Source organism: Pantherophis guttatus, chromosome 16, assembly GCF_059756535.1.
Source record: "Pantherophis guttatus breed Tessera chromosome 16, ASM5975653v1, whole genome shotgun sequence".
Lineage (NCBI taxonomy): Eukaryota > Metazoa > Chordata > Lepidosauria > Squamata > Colubridae > Pantherophis > Pantherophis guttatus.
Genome location: NC_142078.1, coordinates 12,710,878 through 12,726,952, shown reverse-complemented (window position 1 = coordinate 12,726,952; position 16,075 = coordinate 12,710,878). Strand labels below are relative to the sequence as shown.

The following is a 16,075-nucleotide window of genomic DNA, read 5'->3' as shown; positions in this document are numbered from 1 at the left end:
CCTTCCGAGGTAGGTAAATTGAGGACCCGGATTGTGGGGGCAATAAGCTGACTTTGTAGAAACACTGCTTATGGGGGGTCCAGAAGCCCTAATAAGCAGGTATATACAAAAGAATGAAGGCTATTACTATAAGTGCATTGTAAGCCGCCCTGAGTCTTCGGAAGAGGGCGGCATATAAATTGAACTAATAAATTGAATTGAACTAATAAATATCCAACACCTTCTTAAAAAGAACGAATCTGAGTAAGGGTATGGCTAGCTGATGAGAGCTAAATAGCTTGAAATAGATCTATACTAGTCTCCCTTTATTTCTTTATCAGCAAATATAAACTTGATACAAAATAGTTTGTCATGAAAGCGACTGCTTGAGGGCTCCTGGATTGGAGCTGAAAGGCAATAGGGAAGCAGGATGCTCCCTCCCACATATTGGGGTAGACCAGGTGCTTCGACAGAAAAAACACTTAATATGTAAATATGTATATATAGAGAAAAGGGGGAAGGAGGGATGATAGGTAGGTAGGTAGGTAGATAGATTAGATAGATAGATAGATAGATAGATAGATAGATAGATAGATGGATGGATGGATGGATGGATGGATGGATGGATGGATGGATAATAGATGATATATATCAGGGGTGAAATCCAGCAGGTTCTGACAGGTTCTGGAGAACTGGTAGCGGAAATTTTGAGCAGTTCAGAGAACCGGCAAATGCTACCTCTCGCTGGCCCTAGAGTGGGGTGGGAATGGAGATTTTGCAATATCCTTCCCCTGCCACGTCCACCAAGATATATCCACAGAATCGGTAGTAAAAAAATTCAGATTTCACCACTGATATATATGTATATAGAGAGAGAGGAGGGAGGGAGGGAGAGGGAGGGATGATAGATAGATAGATAGATAGATAGATAGATAGATAGATAGATAGAGATGGATGGATGGATGGATGGATGGATGGATGGATGGATGGATGGATGATAGATGATATATATATATAGAGAGAGAGAGAGGGGGGGGAGGGATGATAGATAGATAAATAGATAGATAGATGATAGATAGATATGGATGGATGATAAATGATATATTTATATATATTTATGTATATGTATATAGAGAGAGGGGGAGGGAGAGATGATAGGTAGATGAGAGAGAGAGAGAGATGGATGGATGATGGATGGATGATAGAGAGATAGCTAGATAGGATGAGAGAGAGAGAGAGAGAGAAAGAGGATAGAGAGATAGATGATAGATACATCGAGAGAGGAAAGAGAAAGGAGAGATGATTGAGAGACAGGCCGACAAACAGACACAAAGAGAGAGAGAGAGAGAGAGAGAGAGAGAGAGATAATACTTATCTATGAGATGCAAAATAGTCAGCATTCATTTTGCTTTCTCTTCCCGTCGCCTGTTCTCCTTCTTAAGGCACAGTTTTTATTTTTTGAGTTTTATTTATTTATTTTTTTAATCTTAACTTCTCGGGGGGCGGGGAGGGTTGTTTGTTTTGAGATTGTCGGGTTTTTTAAAGCCAGAAGTTTGGCACAGCTTATTTTTCCTGTAAGACTTGGCCTTGCCGTGCCAGTTTTGTGCACAACCTCTGTCGGTTGTGTTGGCTCGCCAAGTGATTGCGGGTGTCGTTTGGGATCTTAACCCCTTGTCAATTTTGCAGGTTTGTTGTGGGGGGGGGCTTCGTAGGCCTTGGGAAGCATTCTTCAGGCAGTAGTGAAATGTGTATCATCGCAGCCAGTGTGAGTCTTGTGTTGAGCTCTCTCGGCTGAATGCCAGAAGCCACATTGCTTAATTTAATTCTTGGACCGAGTTCCACATTCATGCGCGATGTTAAGATTACATATACAGTAGGGGTTGGTTGTTTTTTTCTTTTTCTTTTTATTAGCTTGGATATTCTGCGTGGAACATAACATAACAAAGGGGGTTCTCTAAATATTTAGGGCCATGACATAATTTTTGGAAACGAGACAGAACATGAGTAATTTTTTTTCTCTCTCTTTCTCTCGCAAAAACACATTTTAAACCCCATGGAGGCTATTGCTAGCAACAGTGAGCTCTGTTTACATGTATTTTCCTAGAGGTCATCCAGCAGGCTTCCTTTTGATCTGAAAAATCCATGTCTTGATTAAATGTGCTGATTCTTTCCTTCCTTCCTTCCTTCTTTCCTTCCTTCCTTCCTTTCTTTCTCCTTCTTCCTTCCTTCCTTCCTTCCCTCCCTCCCTCCCTCCTCCCTCTTTCTTTCTTTCTTTCTTTCTTTCTTCCTTCCTTCCTTCCCTCCCTCCCTCCTCCCTCCTTCTTTCTTTCTTTCTTTCTTTCTTCCTTCCTTCCCTCCTTCCCCCTTCCCTCCCTCCCTCCCTCTTTCTTTCTTTCTTTCTTTCTTTCTTTCTTTCTTTCTTTCTTTTTTCCTTCCTTCCTTCCTTCCTTCCCTCCCTCCCTCCCTCCCCCTCCCTCTTTCTTTCTTTCTTTCTTCCTTCCTTCCTTTCTTTCTTTCTCCTTCTTCCTTCCTTCCTTCCTTCCTTCCTTCCTTCCTTCCCTCCCTCCCTCCCTCCTTCCTTCCCTCCCTCCCTCCCTCCCTCCCCCCTCCCTCCCTTTTTCTTTCTTTCTTTCTTTCTTTCTTTCTTTCTTTCTTTCTTTCTTTCTTTCTTTCTTTCTTTCTTTCTTTCTTTCTGCAAGATAGATAGAAAGCCATATGTTCTTACTGGGTATAAATGTAAATAATGATCCTGCTAACAAAACAGTTAATTATGAATATTTAAAAATAAAGAGCAGGAGCCGGACGATAAAAGCTAAGAGTAAAGACAAAAGTCGATGCAGAAAGTTGTAAAATTGTATATATCTGTTGTTAGTATTGTATTTTAACGTCTGATGTAAGTGTGTGTGTTTTTGTTTGTTTGTTTTTTTGGTCTCTTGACTTCTTTTGCTATTGTGTGTTTGGTTTTAAACTGTAAAATACTCAATAAAAATTATTAAAAAAAAAAAAAGAAAGCCATATGTTCTAGCTCGTAGACTCGTAGGAGGGAAAAGTTTTACAAAAAGCAGAAGGGGAAAAAAAAGGAATAAGAAAGACGGAAGATCGTGTGTCTTGTTTTAACTACAAGTCGTTTTCAACTTACGGCCAAAATCGAACCGTTGTAAGTCAAGGGCTTACCTGTATTCAACGAAAACTCTTTAATCTTGGGCAATGTAATTTTTAATCAGAATAGAGCTGGAAAGGGACCTTGGAGGTCTTCTAGTCCAGCCCCCTGCTCCAGCAGGAGAAGCATCTACCATTCCAGACAAGGGACTGTCTATGTCTCTTGTTAAAAGGCTCCAGTGATGCAGCACCCACAACTTCTGGTGGCAAGCTGTTCCACTGGTTAATTGTCCTCACCGTTAGGAAGCTTCTCCTTAATTCCAGGTGGCTTCTCTCCTTGATGAGTTCCCATCCTTTTGCTTCTTGACTTATTCATCATCTCCAGTGCTGTGTAAGGTGTATATCTCTGTGGAGACGGGTTTGTGGTTTATCCTTATTTTCAGGAATCCGGTTGATTTTTAAGACTCACTTATATACTAAATGTTCTGTCTACGGTTTCTGTTTCCACCTTAACTGCCCCTCGAGCATCTGCAGAACCAATCACCCAGTCCTGCCTATGTAAGCATTGCTATTTTTCTATCTTTTTTTTTTTGCAATTGTGCTGATCTTGGACCAACCGCTTATTTCTTTCCATTGCTTCCATCTTCCGATCCCCAGCCGGTTTTTTTTTCCTTCCCAAGACTCCTTTCCCAAACTAACAGCTTCTCTTTGGCGAGGGCCGGAGACGCCCGTCTCCTTATAGATCGTTTTCTCAGCAGTCCAGCTCTTGTCTCGGGTTTCCCGCAAGCAAAAGTTGCGATTATTTCCCCCCCAAAAAATGTATTGTTATAATTATAGTTTTCTTGCTGCATTCGAGAAAACCCAGATGTTTTTTGTGTCTAAGGTGGGACTAGAATTCATCGTCTCCTGGGGATTGGCACAAAATCACCCAGTCGGCTTTCGTGCTTAAGGTGGGACTAGAACTCACCATCACCTGATGATTGGCCCAAAATTCACTGAGCCATCTTTCATGCATGCCTAAGACGGGACTAGAACTCACCAGCTCCTGGTTTCCAGCCTCATGGCTTAACCACTAGACATCGAAATAAGCAGGATGCTTTCTGACCATCTCAAGTGTGTGTAGAAGAGATGAATTCCCGGGATCACATGATCCCCTTTTGGGACCCTCTGAATAAGCAAAGTCAATGGGGAAGCCAGACTCACTTAACAACCATGTTACTCACTTAACAACCGCTGTGGTTCGCTTAACGATGATGGCAAGAAAGTTCGTAAAATGGGGCAACTTCACCACTGCTGTCAAGTTTCCGAAAGATGCCCTAATTAATTCATGAGCCATGATCCAAACTTCAAAGGAAATATAGTCATTTATTAGGAGCAACATTCCGGCAATACTGGGATGCAGTTAGGACTGATCCTGGGTAGAATTACGTTCCCCTATGACCCTGTCTCTCCCCTCCTCTCTGGCCATGTCATAAATCACATTCTCCAATTAACCACTTTGGCTGGCTGTGAAACCTAACACCCTCCTTCTGATTGCGGTCAGGAAGAATGTATGGAATGCACTTCAGTTAGGGAAATCAGTCAGCTCTATCAGCTCCCTCCCTCCTGCTCATGGCAACTTGAAAGCTTTGCAAGTTGACAACTGCCTTGCTTAGCCATGGAAACTTTGGGCTCGATTGGTGGGTCGTAAAACGAGGACTACCCGTAGTGAGGGAAGACCAGAACGTTAGGATCGATGACAGGCTGGTAAAATTGCCAAAACAGCTATTAAAACTGCCTGGAAAAGTTGCAGAATTAATTTCAGGCTGCCAAAATGAAAATGCCCCTTTTGGGAAACCGGGGAGGTTGCTTCACGTCAAGCATTAATTCCATTCGAAAGAGGTGTTTTGCCTTGTACGTGTGTGAGTCACGCCGTGTAATTTTTATTTGCTTTGACTGAAATGTCAAACACACTCCAACTTGAACTCCATGCAGTGTGTCTATTTTTCCTCTTATAGTTTAAAAACATTGCATTTGAAAAGAGATTGCTAAAAGAAAGTCAGACACGGGAGGTGATTTTAAAATACCCTCCTATTTCTCTCTCTCTTCTCTCTCTTTTCTTTCTCTCTCTCTCTTTCTTTCTCCTTTTCTCTCTCCTCTCTCTTCCCTCTCTTTTCTTTCTCTCTCTCTCTCTTTCTCCTTTTCTCTCTCCTCTCTCTCTTCTTTTCTTTCTCCTCTCTCTCTCCTTTTCTCTCTCCTCTCTTCCTTCTCTTTTCTTTCTCTCTCTCTCTCTTTCTCCTTTTCTCTCTCCTCTCTCTTTCTCTCTCTCCTTGTCTCTTTCTCTCTCTCTCCCTTTCTCTATTTTCTGTGTCTCTTTTTCTCCCTTCTCTCTCTCCTTTCTTTCTCTCCTTGTTTCTTTTTTTCTCTCTCTCTTTCTCTTTTCTGTCTTTCTTTTTGTCTCTCTGTCCTTTTCACTCTCCTCTCTCTCTCTCTTTTCTTTCTCTCTCTCTTTCTCCTTTTCTCTCTCCTCTCCTCTCTCTTTCTCTCTCCCCTTGTCTCTTTCTCTCTTTTCTGTGTCTCTTTTTCTCTCTTCTCTCTCCTTTCTTTCTCTCCTTCTTTCTTTCTCTCTCTTTCTCTTTTCTGTCTTTCTCTCTCTTCTTTCTCTTTTTCTCTCTCTCTTCTGTCTCCTTTTCTGTCCTCTCTTTTTCCCTCCTTTCTTTCTTTCTTTCTCTCTCTTGCCTCCCATCCTGCTTGAGAGGAATGATAAGAAGTTATCAATCCAAACTTCGGCAAATGCAATGTGCTTTATTTAAAGCAAACATCACACATGATGTGCCAGGAGCTGTTTGTGCCCTCCTGCTTCATCAAGGCAGCTGTCTGGAACAATATTCTATTTCCCCATCTCCAAATTCACGTGAGCCAAGTCAAATCAAAAACCAGCTTTCTCCATAGGATATTTATTTTTAAACCGCCAGTTAAAGCATTCGGGTGTGAAATATGTCCTTAAAGCTTTCAAGTTCCGTAGGATTTTCTTTCTTTCTTTTTTTTTTATGGATCTAAATTCTGGCAGCTCAGTTGCCAAAACGGGACGCAATCAAATATGTGAAACAAAAGCAGGAACGTTTATGGAATCGAGTTCCTTCAAACACGATGAACATTTTTTTTCCAGTTGGTTGGTCTTCCCCCCCCCCCCAGAAACGTTACAACAGAAATCAAAACAATCGTCTGGCACAATCTGAAATTCCAGTGTTCTTGTCGTGGCTTTTACTTCGGCCAATATATGAGCGATTGTGTGCAATGAATTTTTTTTTAAAAAAAAAAAAGGAAAAAGGCTATCGTGTGTAAATTCCTCAAATTTCAGATCGCACCTTGAAACAGCCCAGAGGTCCAAAAATGTGTTCCCGTTAAGAGGCCAGAGAGCTTATTTTTTTTGGATAAATACAGTCTGGAGCAGAATAGGGTAGAAAATATTCCAAAACCAAATGAGGTTAAAAGAGGACTGAGTATAGCAATCGACTGACAATCACTGGCGTAAGGAAGAAATTTATCCTTTGAGATTGTAGATTAAAAACATTAATGTGAGCCAGCATAAAGATCCTACATGGTGTGCCTCAAACGGATTGGAAAAAAGTTTTTAAAAATCTGTGTGTGTGTGAGAGAGAGAGAGAGAGAGAGAAAGAGAGAGATTTAAAGAGTGAGAAAGAGAGATTGAAAGAGAAAGAGAGAGAAGAGAGAAAGAATGAGAAAGAGAAAGTGTGTGTGAGAGAAAGAAAGAATGAGAGAGAGAAAGAGAGAGAGAGAAAGAGAGAGAGAGATTGGAGAGAGAAAGAAGAGAAAGAATGAGAGAGAGAGAAAGAGAGATTGAAAGAAAGAGAAGAGAGAAAGAATGAGAGAGAGAGAGAGAGAGAGAGAGAGAGAGAGAGTTATTTAATGTTGCATGCCACCCAGAATCATTTAGAAGCAAGATGGTTCTGCAAACAAATCTAATAAATACAGATAGACTGCTTGTATTTAGGATTCGGAAACTGACAATCCCTACATTTAAAATGCTGAAACTGACCGGACCAAGAACTGCGTGCCATACCGCTTGTTAAATGGCTTTGTAAAAAGCCACATCCGTAAAAGATAAGCGCTCCGCGATATTGAGAAACCTCTGTTTAGCTTCACGGGATAAAACTGTCATAGCTTCAGTAAAAATCTACTCTGTCCAAAGAATTTATGAACGCAGCCAGACTGAGCTACGTTTCCTGCCTTTGACCGATAAGGCGAGATAACAGGTCTGTCCCTTTTAGCCTTCGCTTAAGCCCAGCTGCCGCCTTTTCATGCCATCTTTTTCTGTTTTTCCAGATTGTCCCTAAGAATCGAGCCAGGAAACAGTTCGCCACGGCTGGTCTCATCAAAAGAAGACCTTGCAGGTAAATTTCCAAAGTTTGCCCTGTTCCGATGTTCCGTTTCCCCGAACAAACATTCTTCCTTGAGGTTTTCTCTTTTGCAATCACCATCCTGGTTTCTTTCTACCAAACCATCATAATGTTGCCTTGGCCTCGTGGATGGATGGATGAGAGAGAGAGAGAGAGAGAGAGATGATAAGATAGGTAGGTAGATAGATGATGGATGGATGGATAGGTATGTATTTATTTATTTATTTATTTATTTATTTATTTATTTATTACATGTATTTATATGCCGCCATTCTCCCGAAGGACTCAGGGCGACGAACACAAGTTAAGAAACAAGTACAATAAAATCATAATTTAATTCAAATAATTAATTAGTAGTAAATAATAAAGCCCGGAATCAGGTAGGTAACAGGTAGGTAGGTAGGTAGGTAGGTAGGTAGATAGACAGATAGATAGATAGAGAGGTAGGTAGATAGATAGGGAAAGAGAGAGAGAGAGAGGTGATAGAGATAGATAGATGATAAAGTAGGTAGGTAGGTAGAGAGAGATAGATTAGATAGATTAGATAGATTAGATAGATAGATAGATAGATAGGATAGATAATGAAAGAGAGAGATAGATGATAAAGATAGATAGATGATAAGGTAGGTAGGTAGAGAGAGAGAGATAGGTGATAGAGCAATAGATGATAGATAGATAGATAGGATAGATAATGAGAGAGAGATAGGTGATAAAGATAGATGGTAAGGTAAGTAGGTAGAGAGAGAGATAGGTGATAGAGAAATAGATGATAAAATAGATAGATGATAGCTAAAGAGAGAGAGAGAGATAGGTGACAGAGAGATAGATGATAAGATGGATGGATGGATGGATGGATGGATGGATGGATGGATGGATGGATAGATAGATAGATAGATAGATAGATAGATAGACAGACAGACAGACAGACAGACAGACAGACAGACAGACAGACAGAGAGACAGATAATGATAGATATAGAGATAGATAGATAGGTAATATAGATAGATGATAAGGTAGATAGGTAGGTAGATAGAAAGAAAGATAATAAGAGAGAGATAGAGATTGGTGATCGAGATGGATGGATGGATGGATTTATATATTCTGAAAAAGAACGCGTTCCCTGATTCAAGTATGTTTAAAATTGTATTCTTTGACGAAGAACAAGACTTTCCAAAGCAGCTTATCCACCGTTAGAAAAACAGAGCTTCTGCCAAAGGGCTTATCATCTTTAAAATGACGCAACAGGAAAAGGGGATAAGAAAGGAAGGGGGAAAGCAGCCACCTTAGCCCCCTCCTTTTGAAAATTCTGGGCAGTCAGAATAATATATGCACAACTCTTCAGGATTTCTGCTCCTGGGGTGGGAGTGGGGGATCAGCATATAAATCAGACCCTGAATCCCCTCCAACCCCCTCTCTCCTCTCTCTCTCTCTCTCTCTCTCTCCCTCCCTCCCTCCCTCTCTCTCTCTCTCTCTCTCCATACAACCGCACAGACACCCGCACACAACACTAAAATGCATTACAGTCCCAAATATTTCTGAGTCTGTGGGCTCAACCAAAAGCACCTGGCATTGATATGAGTTTCGCTAGCCAAGCCTACCTCCTTTCCTGGACCACTGGCCACGCCGGAATAATTCTGGGTGGCATTCCTTCAAGAGCTTCTTTGTTCCGCCGATTTCCACCCTGCAAGCCACTGAGCTGGCACCGCTCCTTTTTAACGTAAAAGAGCGTAATCCCAGGCTTTGAAAATCCGTCGTCTCGCCACCGGTCTGCGTGGGGCGCGAAATGTTACCCAGGGTGTGCAAAACGAACCGATCCATGCCTCCGGCATTCCAGCAAATGTTCCAGGGATGGTTTTTTTTTTTTTTCTGGACGCCGCCTGGACAGCTGGTCCCATGAAAAATCCGCGTTGGCTTGGCCCGCGGTCTCATTCTAGGCATGCCAACGTGCCAGCGTTGATATCATCGTTAGCTTCTTCCATCCATTTAATCGAGCAAAAGTCAGCTAATAGTCTGAATATTGGGGAGATAGCATTGGGGGGTTGGTGTTATTTTTTGGTGGCCTGTCAATTTTTTTTTAAATTTACCAGTAGAATATACCTGAAGCTGGGGTGAAATCCAGCAGGTTCTGGAGAACCGGTAGCAGAAATTTTGAGTAGTTCGGAGAACCGATAGCGGAAATTTTGAGTAGTTTGGAGAACCGGTAAATATCACCTCTGGCTGGCCCCAGAGTTGGGTGGGAATGGAGATTTTGCAGTATCCTTTCCTTCTAGTTGTTCTGGTGTGCAGTGCTCTATAGCGTCGTTTTGAAGGTAGGAGTTGAAACAGTTTATGTCCAGGATGCGAGGGGTCTGCAGATATTTTCACAGCCCTCTTTTTGACTCATGCAGTATACAGCAATTCCTTTATAACCCCTGGGACAAGAAAGGTCGTAAAATGGGGCAAAATGCACTTCAAAACTGTCTCACTTAGCGACAGAAATTTTGTGGGTTGTAAGGCAAGGACTTCCTGTAAAAAAATAAATAAATTATGAGGGACTTAAGATCCAGTTTAAAGGTAAAGAGCAGTAGCCTCATAGAGTAAAAGCAGAATCGGTATTAGGTCTGGGTTGGAAAAATTAGCTTTTTCCTTTCCCAATATTGTCCATACTACAGGTTTGCTCATCATCCCATGCATGCTCTTACTCTCGACGTCATATAAATTACCCCTGTCGTCCAAATTGCTGTTTAAATTGCGTAGCTGTGCCGTATCCTGTTTCTGCAAACCAAAACATAGCATGCTCCGAGTTCCTGATTTTTGTCCTCCTTCAGAAGCATGATATGGGATGCGAGAAATTTTTGCAAATACGCCTCTCTAAAGCAGACTAAACAAATCTGGGAACATGCAAACAGATACGGTAGCCACGATTTTTTTGCCACGTTGGTCGAAAAAAGAGTTATGCGAAGGCTGGCCCGATGTACGGGAAAGGATTCCGCAGGATGCTTTGAGATTTAAAAGGCCGCTTATATGAGTTGCTCGGAACTGCGTGGAAATATTTGGAATGTGTTCCTTTGCAAGGAAAAATTGCTGCTGCTTCCCCCATACCCTATATATATGTAGGTCTTTGGTTATTTGGGTCTTCTCCCGCGTAAAATTGGAAGTGTCTTGGTGACGTTTCGACGAAGTCTCATTCGTCATCTTCAGGCTGGTGTTCTCGGCTTCGTGCTTCCAGGAGCAAATTACAGGAACATTGCTCCTGGAAGCACGAAGCCGAGAACACCAGCCTGAAGATGACAAATGAGACTTCGTCGAAACGTCGCCAAGACACTTCCAATTTTACACGGGAGAAGACCCGAATAACCAAAGACCTACATACAAACACCCGCGAAAACCTGAGAAAACATATATATATATACCTCCCAATGCCAGCTTCCTTTTAATATTTTTAATTATTATTATTTATGTTTTTTATTTCTAGACAAATAAATAGATACAAACATACGATAAATAAGATAGAAAGATAGATGTAGGTAGGTAGGTAGAAATGGTAGATAGATGATAGATATAGTTGTAGATGATAGATAGATAGATAGATAGATAGATAGATAGATAGATAGATAGAGTAGATAGGTAGATAGATACTGTAGGTAGGTAAGTAGATAGATACGGTAGATAGGTAGGTAGGTAGGTAAATAGATAGATAGATAGATAGATGATAGATAGATGATAGATAGATAGATAGATAGATAGATAGATAGATAGTAGATGATAGAGATAGTTGTAGATGATAGAGATAGATAGATAGATAGATAGATAGATAGATAGATAGATAGAGTAGATAGGTAGATAGATACTGTAGGTAGGTAAGTAGATAGATACGGTAGATAGGTAGGTAGGTAGGTAGGTAGGTAAATAGATAGATAGATAGATAGATGATAGATAGATAGATAGATAGATAGATAGATAGATAGATAGATAGATAGTAGATGATAGAGATAGTTGTAGATGATAGAGATAGATAGATAGATAGATAGATAGATAGATAGATAGATAGAGGGATAGATAGATAGATAGATAGATACTGTAGATAGGTAGGCAGGCGGACGGACGGACGGACAGACAGACAGACAGACAGACAGACAGACAGATAGATAGATAATTATATTTGATACCAATTTAACAATTCTGCAATTAAGAAATCAAGGTCCTAATAACTGTAAACATTTATTAACTGTAACCATTTAAATAGGAGCCAGCTGTGTGCAGCAGCTGCCAAAAAAGCCAACACAGTTCCGGGCTGCATAAACAGAGGGATAGAATCAAGATCAGGTGAAGTGTTAATATTATAATGCCTTGGTAAGGCCACACTTAGAATCCTGCATTCAGTTTTGGTCATCATGATGTAATAAAAGATGTGGAGACTCTAGAAAGAGTGCAGAGAAGAGCAACAAAGAGGATGAGGGGACTGGAGGCTGAAACATATGAAGAACGGTTGCAGGAACTGGGTATGTCTAGTTTAATGAAGAGAAGGACTAGGGGAGACAAGATAGCTGTCTTCCAATATCTCAGGGGCTTCCCCAAAGAAGACGGAGTCAAGCTATTCTCCAAAACACCTGAGGGCAGAACAAGAAGCAACGGGTAGAAACTCATCAAGGAGAAAAGCAACTTAGAACTAAGGAGAAATTTCTTGACAGTTAGAACAATTAATCAGTGCAACAACTGGCCTCCAGAAGTTGTAAATGCACCAACACTGGAAGTTTTTAAGAAGATGTTGGCTAACCATTTGTCTGAAGTGGTGCAGGGTTTCCTGCCTAAGCAGGGGGTTGGACTAGAAGACCTCCAAGGTCCCTTCCAACTCTGTTATTCTATTTCAAGGGTCCCCAAACTTGGCAACTTTTAAGACTTGTGGACTTCAAGGGAGTTGAAGTCCAGAAGTCTTAAAGCTGCCAAGTTTGAAGACCTCTGTTCTATTTGAAACACCTTCCTCCTTCTATTTTCCCCACCACAACCCTAAATATGATCTGACTGGAAGTATCTCAAAGGACCCAACGCCTTTGTGAGGTCTGATGGCAATTGTTTTGCCCTCCTGTGCAAACCCACTTGTGCTTGTCAGCGAACTCTCCATAAATCAGTCCAGACGAATATCGGTATTTATTTTTTTTTCCAAGCAACATAATTTTACGAACGAATGGCTGAGATTTCGTTTCACACACTAACTCCTGGTAGAAGTTAGATACCTTGGAGTTGGTTTAAAGCCTCAGAAGTTTGAAAGCCAAAGGGAAAAAGATATATCTGGATCTTTATTTAAACTTATTTCACCCGTTCCCATTTTCCATTCAGTTGCCTGGGACGAAGGAAGCCATCTGGGCTCGGTCTCAAAAATGCCCATGATGGGTTCTCTAGCCAGCAGACGGTTGTTTTGAGAACACATAACTTCCATCGTGCTCTTTTTTCCCCCCTGAAAAATTTTTCACATCATAATTTAAACCAGAGCAAAAATTGTATAAGATCTTATCCTAGTCTTTCGAATCTAGGAGAGAGCGAAAGACACGGCCTCGTAGCTTAACGCAACTTGACTTAAATTTCAGCTTGGCATCACGCAAGAACTGAAACAATGCGGCTTTGCATCTTGCACATCAGCAGTAATTCTTGTTGATTGTTTGGAAAGAGGAAAAATAAGCAGTGAAAATTACTCTGAAGAGGTCACCTCGGGTCTTGTGAGCGGAATTCTTGGCAGAGGGTTTGAAAACCTTATAGAATAAAATGGAATTCAATGTAGAGAAAAGTAAAAGTCTTACACTTAGGCAAGAAAAAAACAAAAGTACACATATACCTTTCTGGATCGGGACGCCTTGCGCACGGTCACTCACGCCCTTGTCACCTCCCGGTTGGACTATTGTAATGCTCTCTACATGGGGCTCCCCTTGAAGAGCACTCGGAGGCTCCAACTGGTCCAGAATGTGGCCGCGCGGGTGGTTATGGGCGCAACTCGTTGCGCCCACGTGACACCCCTCCTGCGCGAGCTGCACTGGCTCCCAGTGGTCTTCCGGGTGCGATTCAAGGTGTTGGTTACCACCTTTAAAGCGCTCCATGGCATAGGACCCGGGTACCTTCGAGACCGACTTCTGCCACCAATAGCCTCCCACCGACCAGTCCGCTCCCACAGAGAGGGTCTCCTCAGGGTGCCATCGGCCAAGTTATGTCGGCTGGCGACACCCAGGGGGAGGGCCTTCTCTGTGGGAGCCCCAGCCCTGTGGAATGAACTGCCCCCGGAAATACGTAAGATCTCCGACCTCCGGGTGTTTCGCTGCGCTCTGAAGACCCTGTTGTTCCGCCAGGCCGGGCTATTAACATAACGTTTTAAATTGGGGTATTTTAAATTTCTGGGATTTTAATTGGAGCCTAATTATTTAATGATTTTAGATTTTAATTGTTGTTTTGTTTCTGTGTTTTTAAATAGGCTGTACACCACCCTGAGTCCTTCGGGAGAAGGGCGGTATAGAAATAAAATTATTATTATTATTATTATTATTATTATTATTATTATTATTATTATTATTATTATTATTATTATTATTATTATTATTATTATTATTATGACTGGGTGAAACCAGGCTTAATAGCAGTGACTGTGAGAGGGATCTTGGAGTCTTAGTGGACAATCAATTAAATATGAGCCAACAGTGTGCGGTGGCAGCCCAAAAAGCCAACGCAATCCTAAATTGCATTAACAGAGGGATTCAATCAAAATCAGGAGAGGTACTAATACCACTTTATAAAGCCTTAATAAGGCCACACCTAGAGTACTGCATCCAGTTTTGGTCACTGCACTATAAAAAAAGTTGTTGAGACTCTAGAAAGAGTGCAAAGAAGAGCAACCAGGATGATGAGGGGACTGGAGGCTCAAACATACGACGAACGGTTGCAGGAACTGGGTATGGCTGGTCTAGTGAAGAGAAGGACCAGGGGAGACAGGAGAGCAGTCTTCCAATATTTGAGGGGCTGCCACAGAGAGGAGGAGGTCAAGCTATTTTCCAAAGCACCCGAAGGCCAGACAAGGAGTAATGGATGGAAACTGATCAAGGAGAGATTCAACCTGGAAATAAGGAGAAATATGACTGGCCACAACATGCAGCCATAAATAGATCCTTTTGTTTCCTGGTTCTCTGTGAAACCACATCACCCTGTTGAGGCCACCATCAACGTGACCAGAGCAAGCTCCTTCCCATCATCGTTCAGTTGAACGTAGATGATCAAATTCTTCTCGTGGGAGAGTTGAGTGGTTGCAATGAGGTGGACTTGGTCTGGCTGGCTCTGGAATTAGACCTGAAGTTGCAACTCAGAAGTTTTGTGTTGGTCATTGTCGTTTTGTCTCTGCTTTGCTTTTTTTAAGGAATAGGGAAGCGTCGTTTCAAAAGAGGCAACAAGGCCCTTGGCCCAGTTGTGGTATTTACTATACCGATGACGTAAGCTGGATGGAACTTCCTTCGCTTTGCGTCCTTTTTTTTCCGTGTAAACAGCCTGACATTTAACTATGGCGTTTACTTTAGAGGTAGCCATGGTTACTGGCAAATAGCTTTGCTCTGGGATTTTGACTTTGCCAATTGTTGACTGCAAGACAGAATTGTCTTAACTCGCTCTCGCTTCCTTGATAGCTTCTTCTCAACGCATCCTTCCAGGAGACGATACCAGAATTCCCCCGGCACATTTTCTGCTCCTATTCCAGGACATGATGGATTTATGAGCGGCTTTTGTCATTCTCTCTCATTTTCTAATCCTGTCCCTCCAAAAATCTTATAATCTCTGCTCACAAATGGTTGCGAAACGAAACAGCTACAAATTTGAAAGTCATCGCCCTCCATAAACGAATCGGCCCTCGCCTCTCACCTGAAAGTCTTTTTGTAATGAACTGTTTCGTTCTGAAGTAATTCTTGGGCTCTCTTCAGCTTGGTTGTCTTCTTGTAGATGTTTCGTTACCCAAGTAGGTAACACCATCAGTGCTGGAAGGGAGTGGGATTTGTGAACTAGAGGAGAAGGAAGAGAGAGAGGAGGGTAAGGAAGGAAAGGACAACGTTGAGATTCTTGGTGCTGTCTGAGATTGGTTGTTTTCCTGCAGACGTTTTGTGACCCAACTAGGTAACATCATCAGTGCTTGAAAGGAGTGTGGTGTGCACTCTTGGTGGTTCCTTGATAGGGCTAAAGGAACTGGGAAGGAAGAACTACCATCTCAAACAAAAATGGAGCAGAGAAGAGTTGAAATTGTGGAGTCCTTGTTGCTCTCCAAGTTTGGTTGCTTTCTTGCAGACATTTCGTGATCCATCTAGGTAACATCATCAGTGCTAGAAGGGAGTAGGGTTTACTCTCTGTTTATACACAAGTGACTTGCCCTGTTAGTGTTGGTTGGAGTTCTTTGGGGTATTGTTTTCTGCTTGTTCTAGTATTAATCCTGGTGTTAATCTCTGTTTAGCAATTTTCTTGTAACCTTCTCTGTCTCATTTTATTAGGGAAAACTTACTGAATTCCTACTTGTCACTTTTGTTGTTCTACTAAAGAATTACATAAGTTATTCTTCGTCTAAGGCCCAGGAATGATTATTTCACGGGGAAATTATGCAAAGGAAA

General features: G+C 41.7%; 1 protein-coding gene across 15 annotated transcripts in view; it reads left to right on the top strand.

Annotated features, from left to right (window-relative positions):
* RALGPS1 (Ral GEF with PH domain and SH3 binding motif 1) overlaps nucleotides 1-16,075 on the top strand; it is a 142,412-nt gene that overhangs the window by 100,176 nt on the left and 26,161 nt on the right. For all 15 annotated transcript variants that reach the window (XM_087879567.1, XM_087879564.1, XM_087879561.1 and 12 more), the window contains exon 12: nucleotides 7,405-7,472. In XM_087879567.1, coding sequence (XP_087735693.1) covers nucleotides 7,405-7,472 — 68 coding nt within the window. The remainder of the gene's footprint in view (nucleotides 1-7,404; nucleotides 7,473-16,075) is intronic.